Here is a 20,649-nt window from a genome sequence, read left to right on the forward strand (position 1 = left end):
TGAATATCACTGCGGCCACCTTCGAAGTACTCCCCTTGAGGAACTATGCACCGACACCAGCACCTAGTCTACCCTTCAAAGCAATTCTGGTACTCTTTTTCTGGAATGGCCATCAGAGCTGTCATCGTATTTGAAAAGTTAATACCATTTTGATATCTTTTCACAACTTTTATTTCAAACAAATGTTGAATTGCAGTGCAAACTTACAAGAAGCCACCAAAAGCTAAGGCCATTCATAATGGAGTTGAAAATAACCTCAGCGTGATGACAACATAAGTGAATCGTGTTTTTATTAGCAGAGACGGGGAAGAAAACCAAAGAGGAAATATGCTTCCTTTATAAATGCTTTTTATTTTTATTGTCCTCACTTAGACAAGTAAAGAGCTAAAGGTCTTGAATGTGAGTTAAACGTTAGAGCACTAAAGATAGATTTAAGAAACATCTGCGTTCCTTGTCTACTAAGGTAGGACCCAGTCCCCTGTGAAAGCACCGTCTGCCTACCCAAGAAACTTCAGGAATTCAGGCTCAGGGCCTGCAGGAGCCAGGCCCTCTTCCATGGGACACTGCAGTCACCACTGCTGAGGTTCTGGAAGCCTCAGGATCCCCAGGGGCCTCCCAACCCCATAGCCCCACGGAGCCCCAAGCAGAAGTAAGAACACCACTTCTTCCTCCTCTTCTGTGTAACTAGAACCCCAGACACTTCTAAAGTTCATGTGGTAAAAATTCTTTCCATTTACCGTCGACAGCACCCTCAACACAGGACTCAGAACTTTGTCCACAGGGGCTGGTCCAAGACAGACAAACACAAGAGACAAATCATCTTTCCTACTAGACCAAGCTTTTTTGGTTGATGTTTCTCACTCACCCCTCAGACAAACCTCCCGGGGGCTCCTGACAGGCATGGCCCACCATGGTGTCAGTCCCCGACTCAACTGTGATTTAGAGCAGGACACAGCTCAGGCTAAAGCTGAGACCCCCGCCCCCCCCCCCGCCCCCAGCCAGCCTTTCCCTCCCACACATGCCCCTCCTCTAGCATGACAGAACACAGAAATTAAACTCACAGCCTTGAGAACCCCACCAAAAGGAGCAAGCATGGGGAGAGAGGGATAGCTTTGTGGGCTGCACATGAGGAGAAAGTGTTGCTCTCAGAGGAGAATAGTGACATCAGCATGGAATACGTTTTCAAAACAAAATGAGGGCATTTGGGGCAAAGAGAAGCAGATTGAAACAGATAATGCCAGACTCCCTGCTCTGCACCATTTTCCCAGAACAGCCTCAGAAAAGCAGAAAGATATTCAAATCTTTTCACCCTTGTAATGGGCTTACCAACCACATTCTGATTTTCAGGTACTTTCCACCAGAGTGACTTTGAGCAGCCAGTGCCAGGAGCGCTCATGAAACCCAAAGGGCCTCTTTAGGGGCCAGGCCCTTGCCACCCACCTTACCACACTGGAGACCCTTACCCAGGGCTGGCCAGTGAGCATGACATTGATCTGAGAATTACTCTCCTCTCTTCCTTAAAAACATTTAACAAGGGATATCTTGCAACAGCAAAAACCACACTGAGGACCATACAAATACAGCATCAACAAGCCTTTCACAAACACTTATAGTCTTAGAAATAAGTCTTTCCCTCCAGCATCCAGGTCATAATCTGGGGGCCACACTCTGCTGCTATTTACCAGACCCCATGTGTCTCTCTTCCGCATGCGTACTGTATCACAGATAGCCACAACAGCATTTGTTTCCATAACTACATGCTACCATGACCTTTCTCCTTTAATTACTATTTGAGCATTTCCTGGAGAATGCTCAAATAACTTTCTCCCTTAACAGTGCTTGTTTTTGGATTCCTATTCAGAGTTCTAGCCTTTCTTCCTTCCCTCTACAAGTATTGAACAGTTGTGAGGCAGAAATAAAGATAAAACAAAAAAGCAGTTCAATATTTTATCATGCTTCTAATTCTATTTGTGCAATGTTTGGGGATTTTTTGCAATGTGTTATTTTTCCAGGTAAATTATATCTGCAAATTGTAACTGTATCTTTTCCAGAAATACAACAGAGTCTCGCCTAGTTTGCGGCTGCAGGAGCCAAATTTCCTATTGTATATATACTATTGAAGCAACACAGGCATTCAAAATAGCAACTCTTAATAAGAGATGTGCACGCCCTTGGTAAAGAAAACTACAAAACTTGTGTCTTAGCTTAGAATCCACCGAGAGTCAACACTGAGACTCAGGTGGTTTGTTTAGGAAATGATCCAGAAGGAAGTGAGAAACATGAGATGGAAGGGAGAAAAGCCAGGAAAAGTGAGGCAATTACCACTGTGGGCAAGTGGAGCTACATCCCATGGGGGACCTTCTAGGAGATGATGGGAACACACCTCAGGTCATCCAGTCACAAGATGGGGAAGCTGGGACATCGGTTCACCAACTTGCATCTCCCATTGGTGGGGATTGCTTCAGGAACCCTGACTCCCTAACACTTTGGGGGTGCTCCTGTTAAAAGCAAGGCAAGATGTCGTGGTGCCAGAGAAAGACCTTAGGCAGAGAAGAGAGATGCAGGCATTGAGGTGGGAAGTTGTGAGTATTCTGAAAATGTTACAGGTGAACTCAGGTGGGCCAAGGGGATGTAGGACGAAGCATCAACAGCATCTGCCATGGCTCTATTGGATGGTACACAAAACCACCTGAGTAAACCGATTTTCATATTTTCCTGGATTTGGGAGCAATATATTTTACATAATCTCTTAGTCAGTTTGGCCTGATATAACAAAATACCACATACTCAGTGGCTTAAACAACAGAAATGTATTTGTCACCATCCTGGAGACTGGGAAGTCCAAAATCAAGGTGCTTGCCAATTCAGTTCCTGGTTTTCCTTCTTGCTGTGTCCTACCTTGCCTGGGGAGTGATCTTCAGTCCCACATCTCTTCTTATGTGGTCACTAATCTCATTCATGAGGGTTGCATCCTGGTAACCTAATCACTTCCCAAAGGCCCCACTTCCAAATACCATCATATTGGGGACTAGGGCTTGAACGTATGAATTTTGGGGGGACACGAATATTTTCACAGGAGATACGAACAGAGATTTTCAAAAAATGATTTGATACTGCTGTGAACCTCAGCACAGCAGGGGCCCGTGAGGCAACCATGAGACCCGGATAACAAATCTCAACCCCACTCCCCACCAGCCAAGAAAATGGCCTTCCTTGTTTATACTGGCCTATGGTGCTTATGGTAACAGGAGAAGCAATTGTAAAAGAGGTTGGGATGAGGAATGATGTAGGGCCATTTACAAAAGCGTCCTCCTAAGGACTGCCCACCCTTGTGATGTCAATGAAAGCCCCTAAGAATCTACAAGCCAGACTACCAACCCCGTGATGGCAGTTTTTCTAAATGGCCACAAATTCTTTGGTACTCTTCCCACTGAGAGATGGGGGTCTATGTCCCCTGCCCTTGAATCTGGGTGAGCATGTGACTACTTTTGTCAATAGCATACTGAGGAAGTGATATTATGTGATTTCTCAGACTTGGTGTGAAGTGGCAATGTAGCTTCCATCTTGTCTGCTGACGCTTGGGGTCCTAAGAAGCCATGTAAGTCCATCAAATCCGAGACAGCCATGCAGGGAGGAAGCAAGGCCACATGGAGAAGCCACGAGGAGGTACTCTGATCAGCACAGCTGTTCCTCAAGTCCTCCCAGCCCAGGTACTAGTAATGCAAGTGAAAAGAGCCTTTAAGTGATTCCAACCTTCAGCTATCAAGTCCCCCTCAGACTTTAAGTCTTCAGACATCACAGGGCAGAGTCAAGACCCCACTATGTCTGACTCTCTGGCCCACACAATCCACAGGCATAATAAAATGGTTGTTTTAACCACTAAGTTTTAGGGTGGTTGCTCCATAGCAGTAATAGCCAGAATAGGACATAGGGCAATTCCTTTTGGTTCCTTCATTTCCCCCCTAAGAAATCCTCTGCCATTTGAGCCTTTTCCTGATGAGGGAAAAGGGGTAGTGCATTCAGCCAGTAGACACGGGATTCTTTTGGAAAAAAGCTGAGTTTAGCATCTTCCAATCAAGTTTTACAGAGGCCCTCCTGCCAGGAGGAAGCCAGCCCCTTACCCACTCCCAGCAACACCCCAGCTCAGGACTCAGAGATGCTGCACTACCCCCATTTCACCTTGCAATAAGTCATCTCTGAGGAAAGAAGGTAAGGCTCTAAAAGTACTGTCAACATAATCATTATGTAAGACTGATGGATAGAAAACAGGCAGGCATTGCTGCCCAGGGCTCATTTCTAACAGGCCGAAATCCACTTCTGTTACTGAATCATCTCCATCCTGTGGCTGTGCTTTCCAGACCTCTCATTTCCCCCCGCCCCCCATCAGACCTTTCAAGCCCCCACCCACTTTCATATAAACATCCTCTTCACTGTTTCACATCACTCTGCTATATACAATTCTTCTGGCTTCTCCTTACCCTCACCACGTGTCCCCTCCCACTTGAGTGATGCCCCGGGATACAAGTATTTAATCTAAATCCTATTTCCAATGGGTGTCTCAGTATTCTTAAACCTCTTTTCTTACAAGCTTGGTGGAGACTTTTGTCCATAACCAGGGGACTGGATGTCCCATTTTGCCCAGGACAGCCCTGGTTTATGCCAACTGACCTGGCTTAATTAATTTTGGTGCCCCCTTCACTCTCAAAAGCACCTCAATATGGATAATAATTTTATGGTCCTCCTAACCCTACCACCTGTTCTTCTATCATTTCATGTATGGCCATCCTTTGCATGAGACAGACCTCTAACTTCTTAGCAGGAATAATGAGCAAGAACTCACCATTCTGTTTCATATAAGATATTCCAGATAATGTGCAGAGTGGACTTGTTAAATGAAGTGCATTTTTTAATCATAATCTAATTCATCTCTTTTGCCCATTAATGAGCAGAAACTGAGTAAATGAAGGAACAGGTGATGGCCAGAGTCCTTTCTAGGCCTCAAATATTAGTGATTTATATGAAAATCTATAAATATTGAGCTCAATCAAAGGTAGCAAAATTTTTGCCTCTTTAGAAATTTCTGATGACCAAAGTTCCAGAAATTCCCTAACCTTTCATTTTCTCGAGTTTTTCATTATGTAACCGACGGAATTGGGGCTTTGGGCCGAATCTCCCTTTAAAGATGATTTTTACAGTCAATCAGCAACGTCAGGGAGTGATGACATCAGCAAGCGGTATCTACTGACAGAAATGTTTAAGCGAATCTCAACTTGTTTTTTCCAGTGACTCAGACAACCCGGCCCTGCTTGGAGGACCAGCACCTCTTCAAGTAAACCCGGTGAACCGCCCGCGGCTGCGACAGGGAGTGCAGGAGCCGCCTGGTTATTGGTCCGCGCGCCGACCTCCACCCACGAGCGCCACCGTCTCCCTTCTCCGCCCCGACACCTCCTCCTTGGCCCTGAGCCTCGCTAGTCCTCCGCGTCAGTCGCTGACAGCCGTGGCGCTGCGAGCTTCTACTCCGAAAGGCAGGTAAACAGCCTCGTCGCCCTTCCAACTCCCAGCGGGGGCCGGGGGCGGGAGGCCTGAGAACTGGCGGGCACCGGGGCGCCGGGGAGGCCGAGAGTGAGACCCTGGCGCCCGAAGGCCGACCTTGACCGTGGGGAGGGGCAGGGGGCTTTCTGGTGGGCGCGTGGCGCTTCGGGCCTTCTCGTGTGCTCGTTGGTTTTCGGATGACGCCGCTAGGTTTTGCCTTTCTGGTTAGGAAAGCTTTTATTCGGAATGGGGGTGGGGGCGCGCTGGCCAAGCCCCTTCGGGAGGGATGTATGTGGCACCGAAGTGTCTAATCGCCCCCCCACGCGTGTCCACGGTGGGAGTGGGATGGGCGAGTCTCAGAGCCAAAGGGGCTGCGGGTCTAAAGAAATGGGGGTGATCACCTCGCGCTAACGCGGCCAGGGAACACGGGGAGGGCCACTGCGAGCTCCGCTGGGGCGCTGGGTGAGGCGCCGGAGGCCGCGGGTCTCCTGGCTCCGCGCCAGCTAGCCGTCCCTTGGAACCGGCGGGCAGAGGCCGGGGCGGGGACAGCGATGCCCCTTGGCCAGGCTCTCTCTGCCCCTCTCGATACCCAGGGAGTGCTCGGCGCAGGGGTGGGGGAGGGGCGCCCGCCGGAGACCAGGGCCTCGGCTGGAGAGGAGTCTCGGGGCGCCTCGCCGCCTCGGTGCTCTTCGGAAAGGTGGCCTCGCCCGCCATCCACTCTGCCAGGGCGGTCCCTGAAGAGGCATCCTCCCGCGGGGCTCTGGCAACCGCCGGAAAACCCGCACGGGCCTCGGGACTGCACTGGGAAGGGTCTCGGGGCGGCCCTTCCCTCCATTCGTGGTCCGGGGATGTCTAGGCCCCCGGGGACAGAGGGTCTCCTGTGCGTCCCAAGTGTGGCTGACCCGCTGGCTTCGCTTTTTACTTTCTTTACTGACCCTCTGGAAGGAGAGAACTCCGCCATCTGGGCTGTTCCAAGGGAAGGGATTCGGGCCGGGCGGCGTCCCTCAAAGAACCATCCTCCTCCACCTGTGCGGGGGAGGCCTTCATGTTCGTTTATTATACCGTGGGGAGAAATCTATTTTTACTGTCCTTTTTAAAAAGTTTGTTCTTTATAGTAGCTACAGCAAACGGATTTTTTTAAATCCTTAGCCCAACACTATCTCATCCATCCTCACCATCTCCAAGCTACTGCTTTCTGTTTTTTATTTCATCTCCAGATTCAGACACAACACAATGCAGTTTCACTGCCCTGGTGGTAATTATCCTGGCCGCGGTATTTCTTTGTACTTAGAGCATCAAGGTTTAATACCCACTTCACCACATGACTTGAGATGTTTCCCTTTTCCTTGCGAAAAACTGTAGGTAGCATAGGATTAAAGATTTTTACTATTCGAAGTATCAGAAAAAATAGGACAGAAAATTGAATTAAAATGTCAGACTTCTGAAAAAAATAACAAATATCTCAGATTTGAAGAAAAAAATCACCAGAGAAAAGGAACACTTTTACCTACACGAACACTGGGGCGCTCTTACAATTAAAAATAACAAGAAAGGAAAGAAAGCAGAGCTGAGACGTGATTTGTTTATTATTTGTATATGATGCAAGTTTTTCATACTTGTGAAAGGAAAATATCAAGATTGTAATAGATAAATGGCGAAATGAATCATTTACAGAATAAAATACAAAATAAAGCAAGTCTGGATTATCAATTTATATGTATTAACAACAGTAATAGTAACAGCAACCTCTGCTGGAAATTTGCCCTGAAACTTGCATATTCAATTGTCGGGGGAGGTGGCAATCCTTTCGGGTTAGAAAGATAGCTCTGCAACTAGGTTGGTCACTTTAGACAGGTTACCTAATGTCCTAGTCCTTCTTTTGTCCATTCATAAAATAGAGGAACTGATACCTACTTCCAGAGTTTGTTAGAGATTAACCATCTATGTACAACTGACCATTGATATGTATATACCTTTATTCTTTTCCTAGTCACACCACACTGGGGACATTGTGAAGAGGTACAAACTTTTTGTAAAGCAATCAGGTGATTACACATTAAGAAGTTAAAAGTTGTGATCCAGAAACTCCACTCCTGGGACTTTACTTGTAATGGAAGAAATAAACAAGAAACAATTAAAAAATAAAAAGCCCTATGCAGACACATATTTGGGGCAGAATGACCTAAAATTAGAACCAACTGGGAAACAACCTAAATATGTAACAGCAGAGCAGTAGCTAAGAAATCATGGCACATTAACTGAAAAGAACATTATGTAATCATCAAAAGCCATGGAAACTGTGATATATGGGGAAAAACTGACGTGTCAAAGTGCAGGTTACTAAACTGTATCTACTAACATATGTGAATGCATGTGGAAAATCTGAAAGGAAAAAGCAAAACAAAAGTTTTAGTAGAAATTATAGGTGATTTTCATTTTCTTTTTGTTCATATATTGCTTTACTAAATAATATAATTTTTTTAATAGTTCACAGATCTCAGTTGTTTAAATGAAACATGACACCGAGCTCTCCTTTCTGTGTGTGAAAGGAGAGCTCAGTGTCATGTTTGCTTCTTTTTTAGTCGACCTCATTTTTTTTCCCAAATATTTTCCCTTTTTTTCTTAAATAGATTTATTAGTGGTTTATATATTAAGTGGTTTACATATATTAAGCTTTTCTTTTAAGGAATCAGATCTTAGATTTATTTATTAATTCTAGGTTTTTTCTTTTTGCTTTTAAGGACTCCTGAATATATTTGAAAACTGAACAATTTCAGCCAAGCCAACAGATTATCTTCCCGGAGGCACAAATCCAGCTTAGATGTACGTAGCCTTGTGGCATCTCTTTGATCTTATGATGGTTGAAAGTCCCCAATTATCACCAAAAAATGAAGATATGGAGAGGCTGTGATCACAAGCCTCTGCTCTGGAGGCCACTGGGTCTATATATGTAACTCACACCTGTTATATCATCCTTTCTTGTAAAATCAGCTCGATTTTGCAGAGAAAGGGCCACATTTTTTCTCTAGAATCATGCTGAATTACATACGGAAGCAGTCATTGTAAAAATAATAAAATAATAGCATAAACATTTCTGCACCAAATTAACACCGAAGATGACTGTCAACGAACTGACAAAAGATTGTACGAGGGGGAAAGTTTTCCAAGCTGTAGTTTTAATGTACCTAGTTCATTCTCCCTTTTCGGATCTCGTTGCCTCTTCAAGGCAACTATATCAGCTGTGAACTGCCTCATATGAAACATTCAGAATGTGCCTGTATCTAACTTGGTGATGGCATTATATAGTCATCTTTGAGTGAATAGTGTGTACAACAGTTCTTACAGTTGGGAAAATTTTTCTCGACTTGTTCATCTTTTTTCTGTTGGTTGTGTGATCACGTCATGGGAGGTGCACCTTTTTATGAAAAGCATTATAAATGCTGTTAAGTATAGGGCTTCTGAGCTCTAAAGCGTGGCCAGAAGTGTACTTCCCTGGCTTTATGATAGATTCCCAAATCCCATCGCTAGATGCTCTCAGGCTGTTGTTTTGGAGATAGGCTCCAGCAATATTGCTTTGTAAAAGCTCTCCGGTGATTCTGAGGATGGACCAGGTTGGGGGCCCTTTGCCCTGTTCAATCCAGGACTGGGTCTTAGAGTAGCAGTGAAAAAACCCCATCCCAAAATGTTTTGCAAAATTTTGTATTTCTTGCATCAGATTCTTTAAGGGGCAATGGCCTCAAAAAGATTAAAATACAGTAGTCCCGCCTTATCTGAAGTTTTGCTTTCCATGATTTCAGTGGAAAGTCAACCATGGTCTGAAAATGTTAAATGGAAAATTCCAGAAATAATTCATAAGTTTTGAATTGGGTACACTTCTGAGTACCTCACTTCATCTCATCATATAGGCATTATATAATCTCACATCATGAAAGGTGAGTACAGTACAATAAGCTATTTTAAGAGAGAGAGAAAGAGCACATTTGTGTAACTTTTATGACAGTATATTGTTATAATTGTTCTATTTTATTGTTGTTGTTAATCTGTTACTGTGCCTAATTTATAAATTAAACTTTATCATAAGTGTGTATATATAGGGAAAAGCAGCATATATAGAGTTCAGAACTATTCTGCGGTTTCAGGCTTCCCCTGGGGGTCTTGGAATGTATCCCCCACAGGTAAGGGGGGGGACCTACTGTAAGACAAATAAGTTCTGCTTAGCTCAGGAAAGACGAAATTTCCTTAAGGCAGTGGAAGAAGTGGCAGAGGCTGTTTGGTGCCACTTCACAATTTAACCAATTAAGTTTCAAGTTATAACATGTTCAGAGAATAAGAAGTTTGGCCCCTGGCACACAACCATTGGGCAAGTTCCTACCAGCTCTGAGTCAGTCCCTGTGTATACGTGGAAATAGGATGATTGGGGTAATCTGTGAATCTTTTTGTACCTTCTCTCTAGTTCCATTGCTGTGTCATTCTGCTCATGAGTCAGTGTCACATGGTCTTGTTTATTGTAGCTTTACAAAGCTTTCTAAATATCTGGCAGGCCAGTGTGCCCTAGATTTTCTTCCTGTTCAATAGTTTCTTCAGTCTTGCTAATTTTGAGTATCATTTCGTCGTGTTCTTTGAAATCCCCTTTGAATTCTGACTAAAATTGTGTTGACTTTATGGATTACTTGGAAATGAGTTGGTATCTTTCAGTATTGGTTTTCCCAACTAAAAATGTATGTCTTTCTCTTTTTTCTAGTCTTCCTTTATGTTTCTCACTAAGACTTTATGACTTTCCTCATTTTAGTACTATTTATTTTTAGGTTAAACTCTAGATGTTTTGAATTTTTTATTGCCATTATGAGTGGAATGTTTTATCCATGCTAAATCTTCTAATTTCAATTAATTTGGAGACTCACTGTTTTGTTATATGCCAGCCTAATGAGCTCTCTTATTTATTCTAAGATGTTTTATGTTGATTTTCAAGATAAAAAATCATAGTTAGTTAGAACTTCCATAACAATCCATAATATGTAATACTGCAGCATTCTTGTGCTGTTCACTAATTGAATGGGAATGCCTTTCCTTTTTCAATTAAAACGGGGTGTGGGCTATCTGTATGTGGTGGTGATGCTTCATGATGGAAAGGGACCACCTTCTAGTTCTATAGACACTATCTTAACAGCTTAAACTTAAAAAATCTGGAATGGATGTTGATTTTAATTGAAAACTTTTCAACATCTGCAGAGAATCTTTTTCCCCCCTAACCTATTCAAAGCTTTCATGATTTTGAGCCATCTTTATACTCCTGAAATAATTCTTATTTGTTGCAGTGTATTCTTCTTTTACTAAACTGTTAAAATTTGTTTGGTGGTACTTTTCTTTTGGATTTTGGCACCTGTATTGCTGGAGACTTGGTGGCTAAGAGTGAGAGTTCTGCGCTTGAAATACTGGGATTTGAATCTTGACCTTTTATCCTCTTGGCTATTAACACTACTTCTCAGGTGAAGATACCCAGATGTTTATTTCTACTAAGTTCTAGATCCTTAAAAACGATTGCCTAAATTGATGCTCTCACTTGGTGTCTCATAGATGTTACAAAATTAATGTGTCCAAACTAAAACTCTTGGTTTGCTCTCCCAAGCATGGCCCTCTACTAGATTCCCCTAATTTGGTAGGTGGCATTGCCACCATCTACCTGGTCATGAAAGCCACAAACCTGGTTAACTCTCACTCCTACATCCACTTTATCAACAAGTCTTAATTGGTTCTTTCTGCAACATCTAATTTATTCACTGTCTTAGCAACATCGTCACCATCCCAGGCCACACCCCCATCTTCCTGCAATTGTTTCTTAACTAGTCTCAACATTTCCTTTCTTGCCCCACTAAATTTTCTTTACACAACAGTCAGGGTGAGCTTTTTAAAAAAACAATCCTATCGTGTTACTCTCCTAAGTCCCTTTAATGGCTCCCCACTGCACTCAGAGTAATATGGAAACTTTCTCTACGGTGCAGGAGGCCATGGTGATTTGGCGCTCACCCACTCCAGTCTCATCAGGCCACCTGCCTTCTCTCTCATCAGGCTAGAGATACATTTCCTTTTTTGATGCTTGAACCCACCAAGCTAAATATCTTATGCATCATTCTATCCTCAGCTCCTAGCACAATACTAGAACCTTAGAAAACACTTAATACATATTTATTTAATGAATCAGTAAGTTATACTGTAAACATTACATTATCATGTGTAATTTTTGACAACTTTTTTCCTCCATTTCTTCTATGGTTATTGATCAATTCAAGTTTCTATTTCTTTAAAACCTGGCACATACTACTTATTCCATAAATATTTGTTGAATGAATTCTAAAGTGGATATTTGTAATTTATATTTTAATAGAAAGGCAATCCATCACGCAGATTAATTCATATAACAGTTGTATATAGTAAGTTGGTACCCATTTAAAGCCTATTCTTCCTAAGGAATCAATATGGAGCTGTTGCGTTCTCTAGTGGTATGTGTTTGTATGTGTATTACATTTTTAAATAACTTGATTTTATTTAGAAATTCCATATTTTTCTAGGTTTTATTTCTTAAATTCTACTTTCATCTCTATTTCTTTTTTATAACTATGATGCTTTATTTTTGAAATTTTGTCTTTCTGTTTTCTTTTTTGAGTTCAATAATCATTTTATTTATTTTCATTCTTTCTATTCAATTACACCACCCATACTCCTTTGATAGTCACGTGGGTTCCTGTATTCTCATATCCCTGCCCTCTTTTTTTTTGGCTAGCCTGATAAATCGAAGTGGTTTATCTTTTGTTTCTTTTGTCTCATTTTATCTGAGTCTTAATGTTTTTTAAAATATATTTTCATACCCTTTTGGGTTTCCCTCTTATGTAAATTATCAGTTTATATATTTTGGCTGTTTTTCTATTGGAGTTACTATCTCTTATTGCTTTTCAAGAATTCCTTGTAGATTCTAAAAATGAATCCTCTGTTGATCTTAAATACTACAAATGTTTTTTTACCATTGTGTATTCTTTCTATTATTTTGTCCACAGTGTTCTTTGTAGCATTGAACAAGAATCCTTAATTTTTATGTAATAAAATTCTTCAATTATTTGCCTCAGGGTTTGTACTTTTGATTAAAAAGTCCTTCCCCCACTCCTCCTCCAGGTCACTTATATTTTATTCTTCCAGTGTTGTATTAGGCCTGTAATTCGTCTATAATCCACCTTTGCATGTGGCGTTAGGGATCCAGTTTAATTTTTCTCTGGTTTCCCAGAAGCATCTACTAAACAAACCTTCCTTTCTCCATTGATTTGTGGTGCCCACTTTATCATATATCAGGTCCCCATTAATGTATATGTACATGGGTTTATCTCTGAACTTGATGGTCTGCTGTCTTTGGTCTGTTGGTCTGTTCCTAGACTTCTACCATCTGGTCTTTATTACTATAGCTGTGTAGTAGGATTTAATGTCTGATACAGCAGATTCCCTCCTCTTTTCTCTTTCCTTTTAAAGTTGAGTTTGCTATTCATGGACGTTTCTTTCCCCTTGTGAGTTTATTGGACTCCTCAAAAAATCCAGTTGGAATTTTGATTGGCATTCTATTGAAATTATAGGTTCATCTGAGGCTAATTGACATCTTTATACTATGTTTCCCTGAAAATAAGACCGGGTCTTATATTAAGTTGTGCTCCAAAAGATGCATTAGGGCTTATGTTCAGGGGATGTCATCCTGAAAAATCTGTTAGGGCTTATTTTTTGGTTAGGTCTTATTTTCAGGGAAACACTGTAATACTAAGCTGTCCTGATCAAGACCATGAAAAACTTTTCCATTTTTACAGATCATCTTCGATGTTCTTTATTAGAGTCCAAAGCTTTTTCCCCGCCCCAGTCTTCTTTTCTCTTCGTTAAGTCAATATCTACATACTTTACAGTTTGGGTTGCTACTGTGAGTATTTTATTTCTTAAATTTTTCTCTAGTCAATTATTGCTGGTGTAGAGAAATGCTGTTGATTTTTGTAGGCCAATCTTGTATCCTACAAGCTTGCTGAACTCTAGCAGTGGGTCTCATATTACCTCTGTTGAGTCTGATGGATTTTCTATGTATCTGATCACATTAATTGCCATTAATGACAGCTGGAGCTCTTTCCTTGCGGTTCTTACGCTGGTTACTTCTGGCGTTAGACAGAACCTCCAGTCCTGAGACAATGGACATCCTTGTCTTATTTCTGATCTTAAAGGGAATACGTTCCAACGTTATCCATTAAGTATATTTGCTGTTTTGTTATATAACCTTTATCAAGTTCGGGGAGTTTCTTCTCATTCCGAGTCTTCTAAGAGTATTTTTCATAGTGATAAATAGGTATTGACCTTTATCAAATACTTAATGTCTTGAAATGTACCACAACCTGGGTCCCAACCTGACCCTTCACAGAGGGTATCTTATATGCATAGTGTGATAGTGCAGCCAGGGATTCAGAAACCTAGTCTCCATTCCCAGCAATTTTAGTAACTAACACTGTAATCACAGATACGTCATTTGACTTTTCTGAATCTTGGTGGCCTAATTCGTTGAGTGAGAGGTTTGGATTAAATACTATAAGATCTTCCTTATTTTATCACAAACAGAAAGAAGTCCTTCTGTAAGGTCTCATGTAAGTTTTGAGTCCCTCTTATCCTTAGCAATGCTTCTCTACTTCAAATGTAGTTGTTATTGTTAATGCTTTTCATAATGAAGTGGTGCTTTTGTTCTTCTCAACTGATTATAAAATGATCTAGTCTTAATATATTCTATGCATATATTAATAATATAGAGACTATTCTATCCAACCGCATCCAGTATTCAGTTTTAAAGTACTGATCCGCAATGCCTGCCCATGGCTCTGACACCCTACTACCTACCTGTAGCGCCAGTCCATCACCATTCTTCAACTCCAGACTCACCACGCTACCTGCATACTGGTATCTCTTATTCCACATGTAGCTTGACAACAGCATTGCCAAAGCCAAAGCCCTCATTTCCTCCCTGCATATCTCCACCTTCTGCATTTTGCCCACGCAGCTGCCCAGTCCAGATCTGAGTGCCACCTCGATTCTTCATCTTTCACCTTCCACATCAAATACCAAGCTTTCCAGAAGCTACCTTCTATATCAAACCATCTATTACTCTCCATCCCCTGGCCAAGGCCATCATTTCTTCTATCTTGATCACTACAGTACCTTTCTAACTAGTGTCTGTACTTCCGGTCACACAAACACAGAATCCCCAATCCGTTCTCCACAAGGTTCTTTTTAAAATAGAACCCAAAACTCTTCAGTGGTTTCCCAGTGCCTTCAGGATCAAGTCCAGACTACTTAACATGCCTTATAGTTAGGGTGACCATATAACCTAGCATCCAAACGGGGACACTCTTGAGAATGAAGGGGGCACTATTAATATTAACACAGGAACAGCAGGTGTAAACTCTCCCAGGCAAGACAGGATGCGCTCACCTTGTTTATGAGGCCCTCTGTTACCTGACTCCACCTGCCTCTCCACAGCACATTGAAGCTCCACTTTCATGAAACCCTCTGGGATCCCCAGACTTGCCTCTCTCACTACGTGTCTCCACTCTGAATGCTCTGTGGCCCCACCCACCTCCTGTGTCTGGCTCCCTGAGGACCGAGTTCTTCTCTGTACCTCTTTTACTATGTCATGTCATCGCCTGCTCGTGTGTCTTGTTGAGCTGATAGAGCTGTAACTCTTATAACCTTGAACGAAGCATGTTCAAAGCCGGACTCAGTGTTGCTCCTCTTGCAGCCTCCTCTTCCTCCTGCCTCAACCACTTCAGGTAACATCTCCATCCAGCCAGAGTCTACCATGGCACATGAAATAAGTATTTATTTAACTGAATTGAAGATGTTAGACAGTTGGCCATTGCAGAAAGAATGTTTTGTAAAATCATAAATATACGCATAGATCACTGGAGATATCCCTTGTAGCTATTTAATGGTTAGCTTGGTTATTTCTAATGCGTTATAGACGTTTTCATGCACATCCATTCATCAGCATTTCCTTTGCATGTCTAGGAGTCAGGCACTACATGCAGGCACTGGGGACACTGCTCTGCACAGTAGAAAACTCCTGCCCTAGAGGAGCTTACACTCCCCTGGAGTAGAACAATAAGCAGACAGTAAACACTAGATGCCAAGTAGCATTGCCGCTCAGGAGAAAAATGAAAGGCAGAGTAAGGGGATACAGTACGGTGCTGATTTAGATAGAGTGGTGTGGACACCCCACTGATGTGACGTCAGAGCAGAATAGAGCCCTGTGAGGAACTGGAGGAAGAGCCTTCCAGGCCCCAGGAGCAGCAGGTGCAAATGCCCCAAGATGGGAAAGTGCTTGTTGGGTAGAGGAGCCAGTGGCGGTCCCGTGGGGCCCAGCGGGCATGGTCAGGACTTTGGGCTTTATCCTGAGCATGAAGGGGTGGCCAGGTGTGACCTGTATGTGAAAAGGCTCTCTCAGGCTGCTGAGCACAGGACACACAGTGGGAGCCTGGGCAGAAGCAGGGAGGCTGACTGGAGGCTGTTGAAAATCTCCAGCCAGGAGAGACAGAGGCTTCAACTAGAATGGTGGTAGTGTTGGAAAACATGTGAGAGGTTTCGGATTTAGGATTTATTTTCAACGTAGAACTGGTAAGATTTGCTGATAGATTCGATGTGTGCTGTGAGAAAGAGAAAATTCAGGAATAACTTCAGGATGTTGGCTGGGTTTGGCGCTCACTGGGGTGAATGAAATAGTTGTTGACATAAAACCCCTTTCAGTCATGAGTTACTGACTGAGTAAGCCTAGCCTCTTTCCGTTCCATGAGGTGTGTGAGCAGCATGGAGGCCAGGAGCCAGGTACCATGAACAAATGGAGAGTAGGTCAGGAAAGCAGGCCCACAGAAGACTGGAGTGCCAGGAGATGGGGGTGCAAGATCAAGGCCAGTCAGCATGTTCTAGGACCCTGCCCCTTCAACCCCCACCCAAAAGAGCCTCCAGAAATCCTAAATCGCATGATCTGAGCAGTTTAACTTGGCTTACAACTTTCAAATATACTTTTATTTGCTTATCACCACCAAGATATTTAAATAGTGGTAATAAAAACATAAACAGAATGTTAATTCATTTCTGTTTCATCGTTATTCTTCTGGATATTATCCAATTTAGTCTTTAGCTCTGAAGGTTATGAAAAATAATTTTTCTAGTACATGATGCCACTTTTATTTGAAGATAACTTAGTGCTGGCGATAAGACTAGCATCAGCATTACTGCATATACTATTTTTGGTTTTATGGCACATGACATTTTGGAGCATATGGTTTGATGTTGTATACAGTAGAAACTGTTTAATAATCATTCTATTGTGTGTGTTTGAGCTCTGCCCTCAGACCCAAGCACCCAGGGTAAATGAGATCTTCAGTCTGAAAGGAGATTTTTAATTGGATGAGTATACATTCTACAAAGGGTCATAAATTATCATCCAGGATATTTGGTTTGTTTGTTTTTTCTTAAACTGTACTAGCCTTTTATATAAAACGTGTTTCTTTTGTACCAAAAATTAGAAAAAAAGGTCACTCCTAAACCATTACATGCTGAACTAAAACTCATTCAATGAAGGAATGACAGCAGATCATTTTGAACACAACCATTCGTATCCCACTTTGAGTTGCTCCATCTGTCTATTCATCTATAGAGAGAAAGAGGAATTCACAAGTGGCCTTGCAAAATCCTGCAAGTTTCTTGTTTCAAAAAAAAAATTTTTTTTATATTTCTTTGAGGAAATTCTTGTTGGCATTTATATGTCCAGGGGATATTAATTCCCTCACTTAACAAATAATGTCCTGTGTGCCTGCTCTGTGCCAGGCACTGCCCTAGCGCCTAAGGAGACAGCAGCAAACAAGAGATTCATTTCCTGCATACATTCCCACAGAGAATAGAAGACAGGAACCAGCTATTTACAAAGTTATTTCATTACTGCTGCACCCACCTGGGGGTCTTCCTAACTAGACATTAGACTCACAAGACTTCCATAGGGGCCACACTAGGGTCCTTGAGTTGGTCCACCCAGCAGCTCAGGACTTGTCACTACCCTCAGCCCCCACAGTGACTGCTCAGGTTTAAGGGCATGAGCTTTGTATTGGTGGGTAAAAGGTTCTCCTTGGCGTAGAAGCCCCAGGTCCCACAGAATCCAGTGTCCCTTATAATAGCCCGATGGGCACAGCTTGCAGGGTCCCCACAAGAATGTGCCAGTTGCGAGAACCACTGTTCTAAAGAAGCCCAAACCTATGGCAAACCCACCAGGTATTTGTAAGTTTTCCTAGTCCAATTGCCATTTTATCAATGAGAGGTTATTTTTACCATAAGCAATGTCGCTGGCACTCAGGTGTCCAGGAAATAGCCGGAAATTATCTTACAGTCAAATTTGTCCTTAGAGAAGGAGAAAGCATGTGTTAACCCTTTATGTATAGTTACTTTTGTCATAAGTGCTGCAAAGGAGAAGTACAGAGTGAAGTGTGTTTATGACGGAGTATGACCGCTGTACGTTCATTCATTATGCTGCAAATGTTAAGTGGTTTCAGCATAAACATAGTACTCTGACACCCTCTTCATTTTGCAGATAAGTCATCATGGTGAAAAGCCACATAGGCGGCTGGATCCTGGTTCTCTTTGTGGCCACTTGGAGTGACGTGGGCCTCTGCAAGAAGCAACCAAAGCCTGGAGGAGGATGGAATCGTGGCGGGAGCCGATACCCGGGACAGGGCAGTCCTGGAGGCAACCGCTACCCACCCCAGGGTGGTGGCGGCTGGGGTCAGTCCCCCGGTGGCGGCTGGGGTCAGTCCCACGGTGGCGGCTGGGGACAGTCCCATGGTGGCGGCTGGGGACAGTCCCATGGCGGAGGCTGGGGTCAAGGTGGTGGCACCCACAATCAGTGGAACAAGCCCAGTAAGCCGAAAACCAGCATGAAGCACATGGCAGGAGCGGCCGCGGCTGGGGCAGTGGCGGGGGGCCTTGGCGGCTACATGCTGGGGAGCGCCATGAGCAGGCCCCCCATGCATTTCGGCAATGACTATGAGGACCGTTACTATCGTGAAAACATGTACCGTTACCCCAACCAAGTGTACTACAAGCCCGTGGAGCAGTACAGCAACCAGAACAACTTTGTACATGACTGCGTCAACATCACCATCAAGCAGCACACTGTCACCACCACCTCCAAGGGGGAGAACTTCACCGAGACCGACGTCAAGATAATGGAGCGCGTGGTGGAACAGATGTGTATCACCCAGTACCAGAAAGAGTACTATGCCTCTCCCCACAGGGATGCGAGCACCGTCCTCTTCTCCTCCCCTCCAGTCATCCTGCTCATCTCTTTCCTCATTTTCCTAATAGTGGGATGAGGCCAGCCTTCTCTTTTCACCATCTTCTTCATCGTTTGCCAGGTTGGGGGAGGGGGATCTACCTGCAGCCCTTTAGTGGTGGTGTCTCATTCTTGCTTCTCCCTTTGTCACCCATAGGCTAATACCCTTGGCACTGAGAGCACAGGGAAATACAGCACAGGCCTGGTACGCTATGTATTCAAGCCCCGTTTGATTGAGTCTTTCATGGGCCAGTGTGAGTGCCAGACTGGTAAGAGTATAACAGCAAATAATCATTGGTTGATCTAGGCCTCTTTTTTGTCTAGTGGCAATGGATTGAGGCTGAAACAATTCTCACAACATACCTTTGCCTACACACCTCCAACTCCTTCCCCAGCCAGAGCTCAGTGCACTAATGCTCCATCCTAGTTAGCAGTGATTTTTGTAGCAATTTGGACACACTTTCTCATTCATTTTAAGAGAGCCTGACTGCATTTCCCTGTTTAAACAGCATTTCTATCAAATTTGGAAGGAGGCCACATTATGTTCATTCAAATAACAAACCTAGAAATCCTTAGCTCTTGGGCCCAGGCTGGGCCCACTGGAGAGCATGTGCGCTGTGTCTGCAGAGAACTGTGACAGTGTTTTGCGTTTTGCAATACAGGTTACACAGCAGCTACTATATCAAGAGTAAATATTCATGCGACATGAATATTCATGCAAGAATAAATATTCAGTAAATATTCGTGCAACATTTTAATAGGGAATGAACATAACATAATAGGAAAGGCTTCTGGAACTAAAACTATCCAACATTTGGGAGTGGAGCCCTTGGAGAGTACATGTTGAAAGCACCTACATGTGGCATTCCTTTCTTTAGTAACATACACTATAGATAATTAAGGCAGTTAAAAATTAAGTTACCGTCTGGACACCAACAACTTTGTTCGTTTACTGGAAATGGGAATGACTTTGATATTGGGTAAAGCCAGGAGATTTTAACATACAGGAAGCGCAGCTGTAAAAACTCCATTCTCAGAATATTGTGTAACGAAGAAAATGATCCGTGTACAAAGAAAAATGCTTGCATTTCTTCATTGCTGTCTCACAATTGTCAAAAACCAGAATTAGGTTGAGTCCTTCGTTTCTGTAATTGGCCTTTGAATCAAAGAACAGGGAGTCAATCAAAAACAAAAAAAAAAACACCAAAAAAAAAACCTTAGGTTGGAACACCTCAGAGTGGAACAAGAAATTCTGTTACTGTTATTTAAGTGAGGTAAAATTATTCCCTGGATTGTTCAATATTGTCATCTAGTAGATCTATATTACTATTCTGCAATGTTATTGGCTTGCATTGTGGGGGTATTCAGTGTAAAAAATATATATATACTACCTATAACAAACTTAGAAATTTTGGTTAGAGCAGTTAACATCTAAAGTATCTAATGCATTAACCTGTTTTGTAAGCTACTAAATACTTAATATGTGGGAAACCCTTTTGCGTGGTCCTTCGGCTTGCAACGTGCACTTGAATAGTTTTGTATAAGGATCCAAAGTTGTCTTTGAAATATGCATGTACTTTATATTTTCTATATTTGTAACTTTGCATGTACTTGTTTAGTTGTATAAAAAATTTATAAGTGTTTACTATCTGACTACAATTAAACAGGAGTTGAAATGCATCTTCTGTGGATTTTGCAGTTGTAGTCACTAGAGCACATCACCTCCTGCTGGAGGCCCC

The 20,649-nt window shown here is 42.7% G+C and overlaps 1 protein-coding gene across 3 annotated transcripts; it reads left to right on the forward strand.

Annotated features, from left to right (window-relative positions):
• The first annotated feature begins 5,218 nt into the window (after positions 1-5,218).
• PRNP (prion protein (Kanno blood group)) lies at positions 5,219-20,590 on the forward strand. 3 transcript variants are annotated; one of them, XM_019733786.3, is made up of 3 exons: positions 5,269-5,529; positions 8,274-8,355; positions 18,170-20,590. In XM_019733786.3, the coding sequence occupies exon 3, from the start codon at positions 18,180-18,182 to the stop codon at positions 18,948-18,950; it is 771 nt and encodes a 256-aa protein (XP_019589345.2). In that variant the 5' UTR covers positions 5,269-5,529; positions 8,274-8,355; positions 18,170-18,179; the 3' UTR covers positions 18,951-20,590. The 3 variants fall into 3 exon arrangements, with proteins under 3 accessions (XP_019589346.2, XP_019589345.2, XP_074173269.1); XM_074317168.2 differs by having other exon boundaries at positions 5,269-5,525; XM_019733787.3 differs by lacking the exon at positions 8,274-8,355 and having other exon boundaries at positions 5,219-5,529.
• Positions 20,591-20,649: the final 59 nt, after the last annotated feature.

The sequence above is a fragment of the Rhinolophus sinicus genome, chromosome 13 (genome assembly GCF_057876585.1).
Source record: "Rhinolophus sinicus isolate RSI-liver-muscle chromosome 13, RSI-T2T, whole genome shotgun sequence".
Taxonomy (NCBI): domain Eukaryota; kingdom Metazoa; phylum Chordata; class Mammalia; order Chiroptera; family Rhinolophidae; genus Rhinolophus; species Rhinolophus sinicus.

Bases quoted from the DNA above. Each gene is read 5' to 3' on its own strand.
- PRNP (XM_019733787.3), top strand. From the start codon at position 18,180: ATGGTGAAAAGCCACATAGGCGGCTGGATCCTGGTTCTCTTTGTGGCC.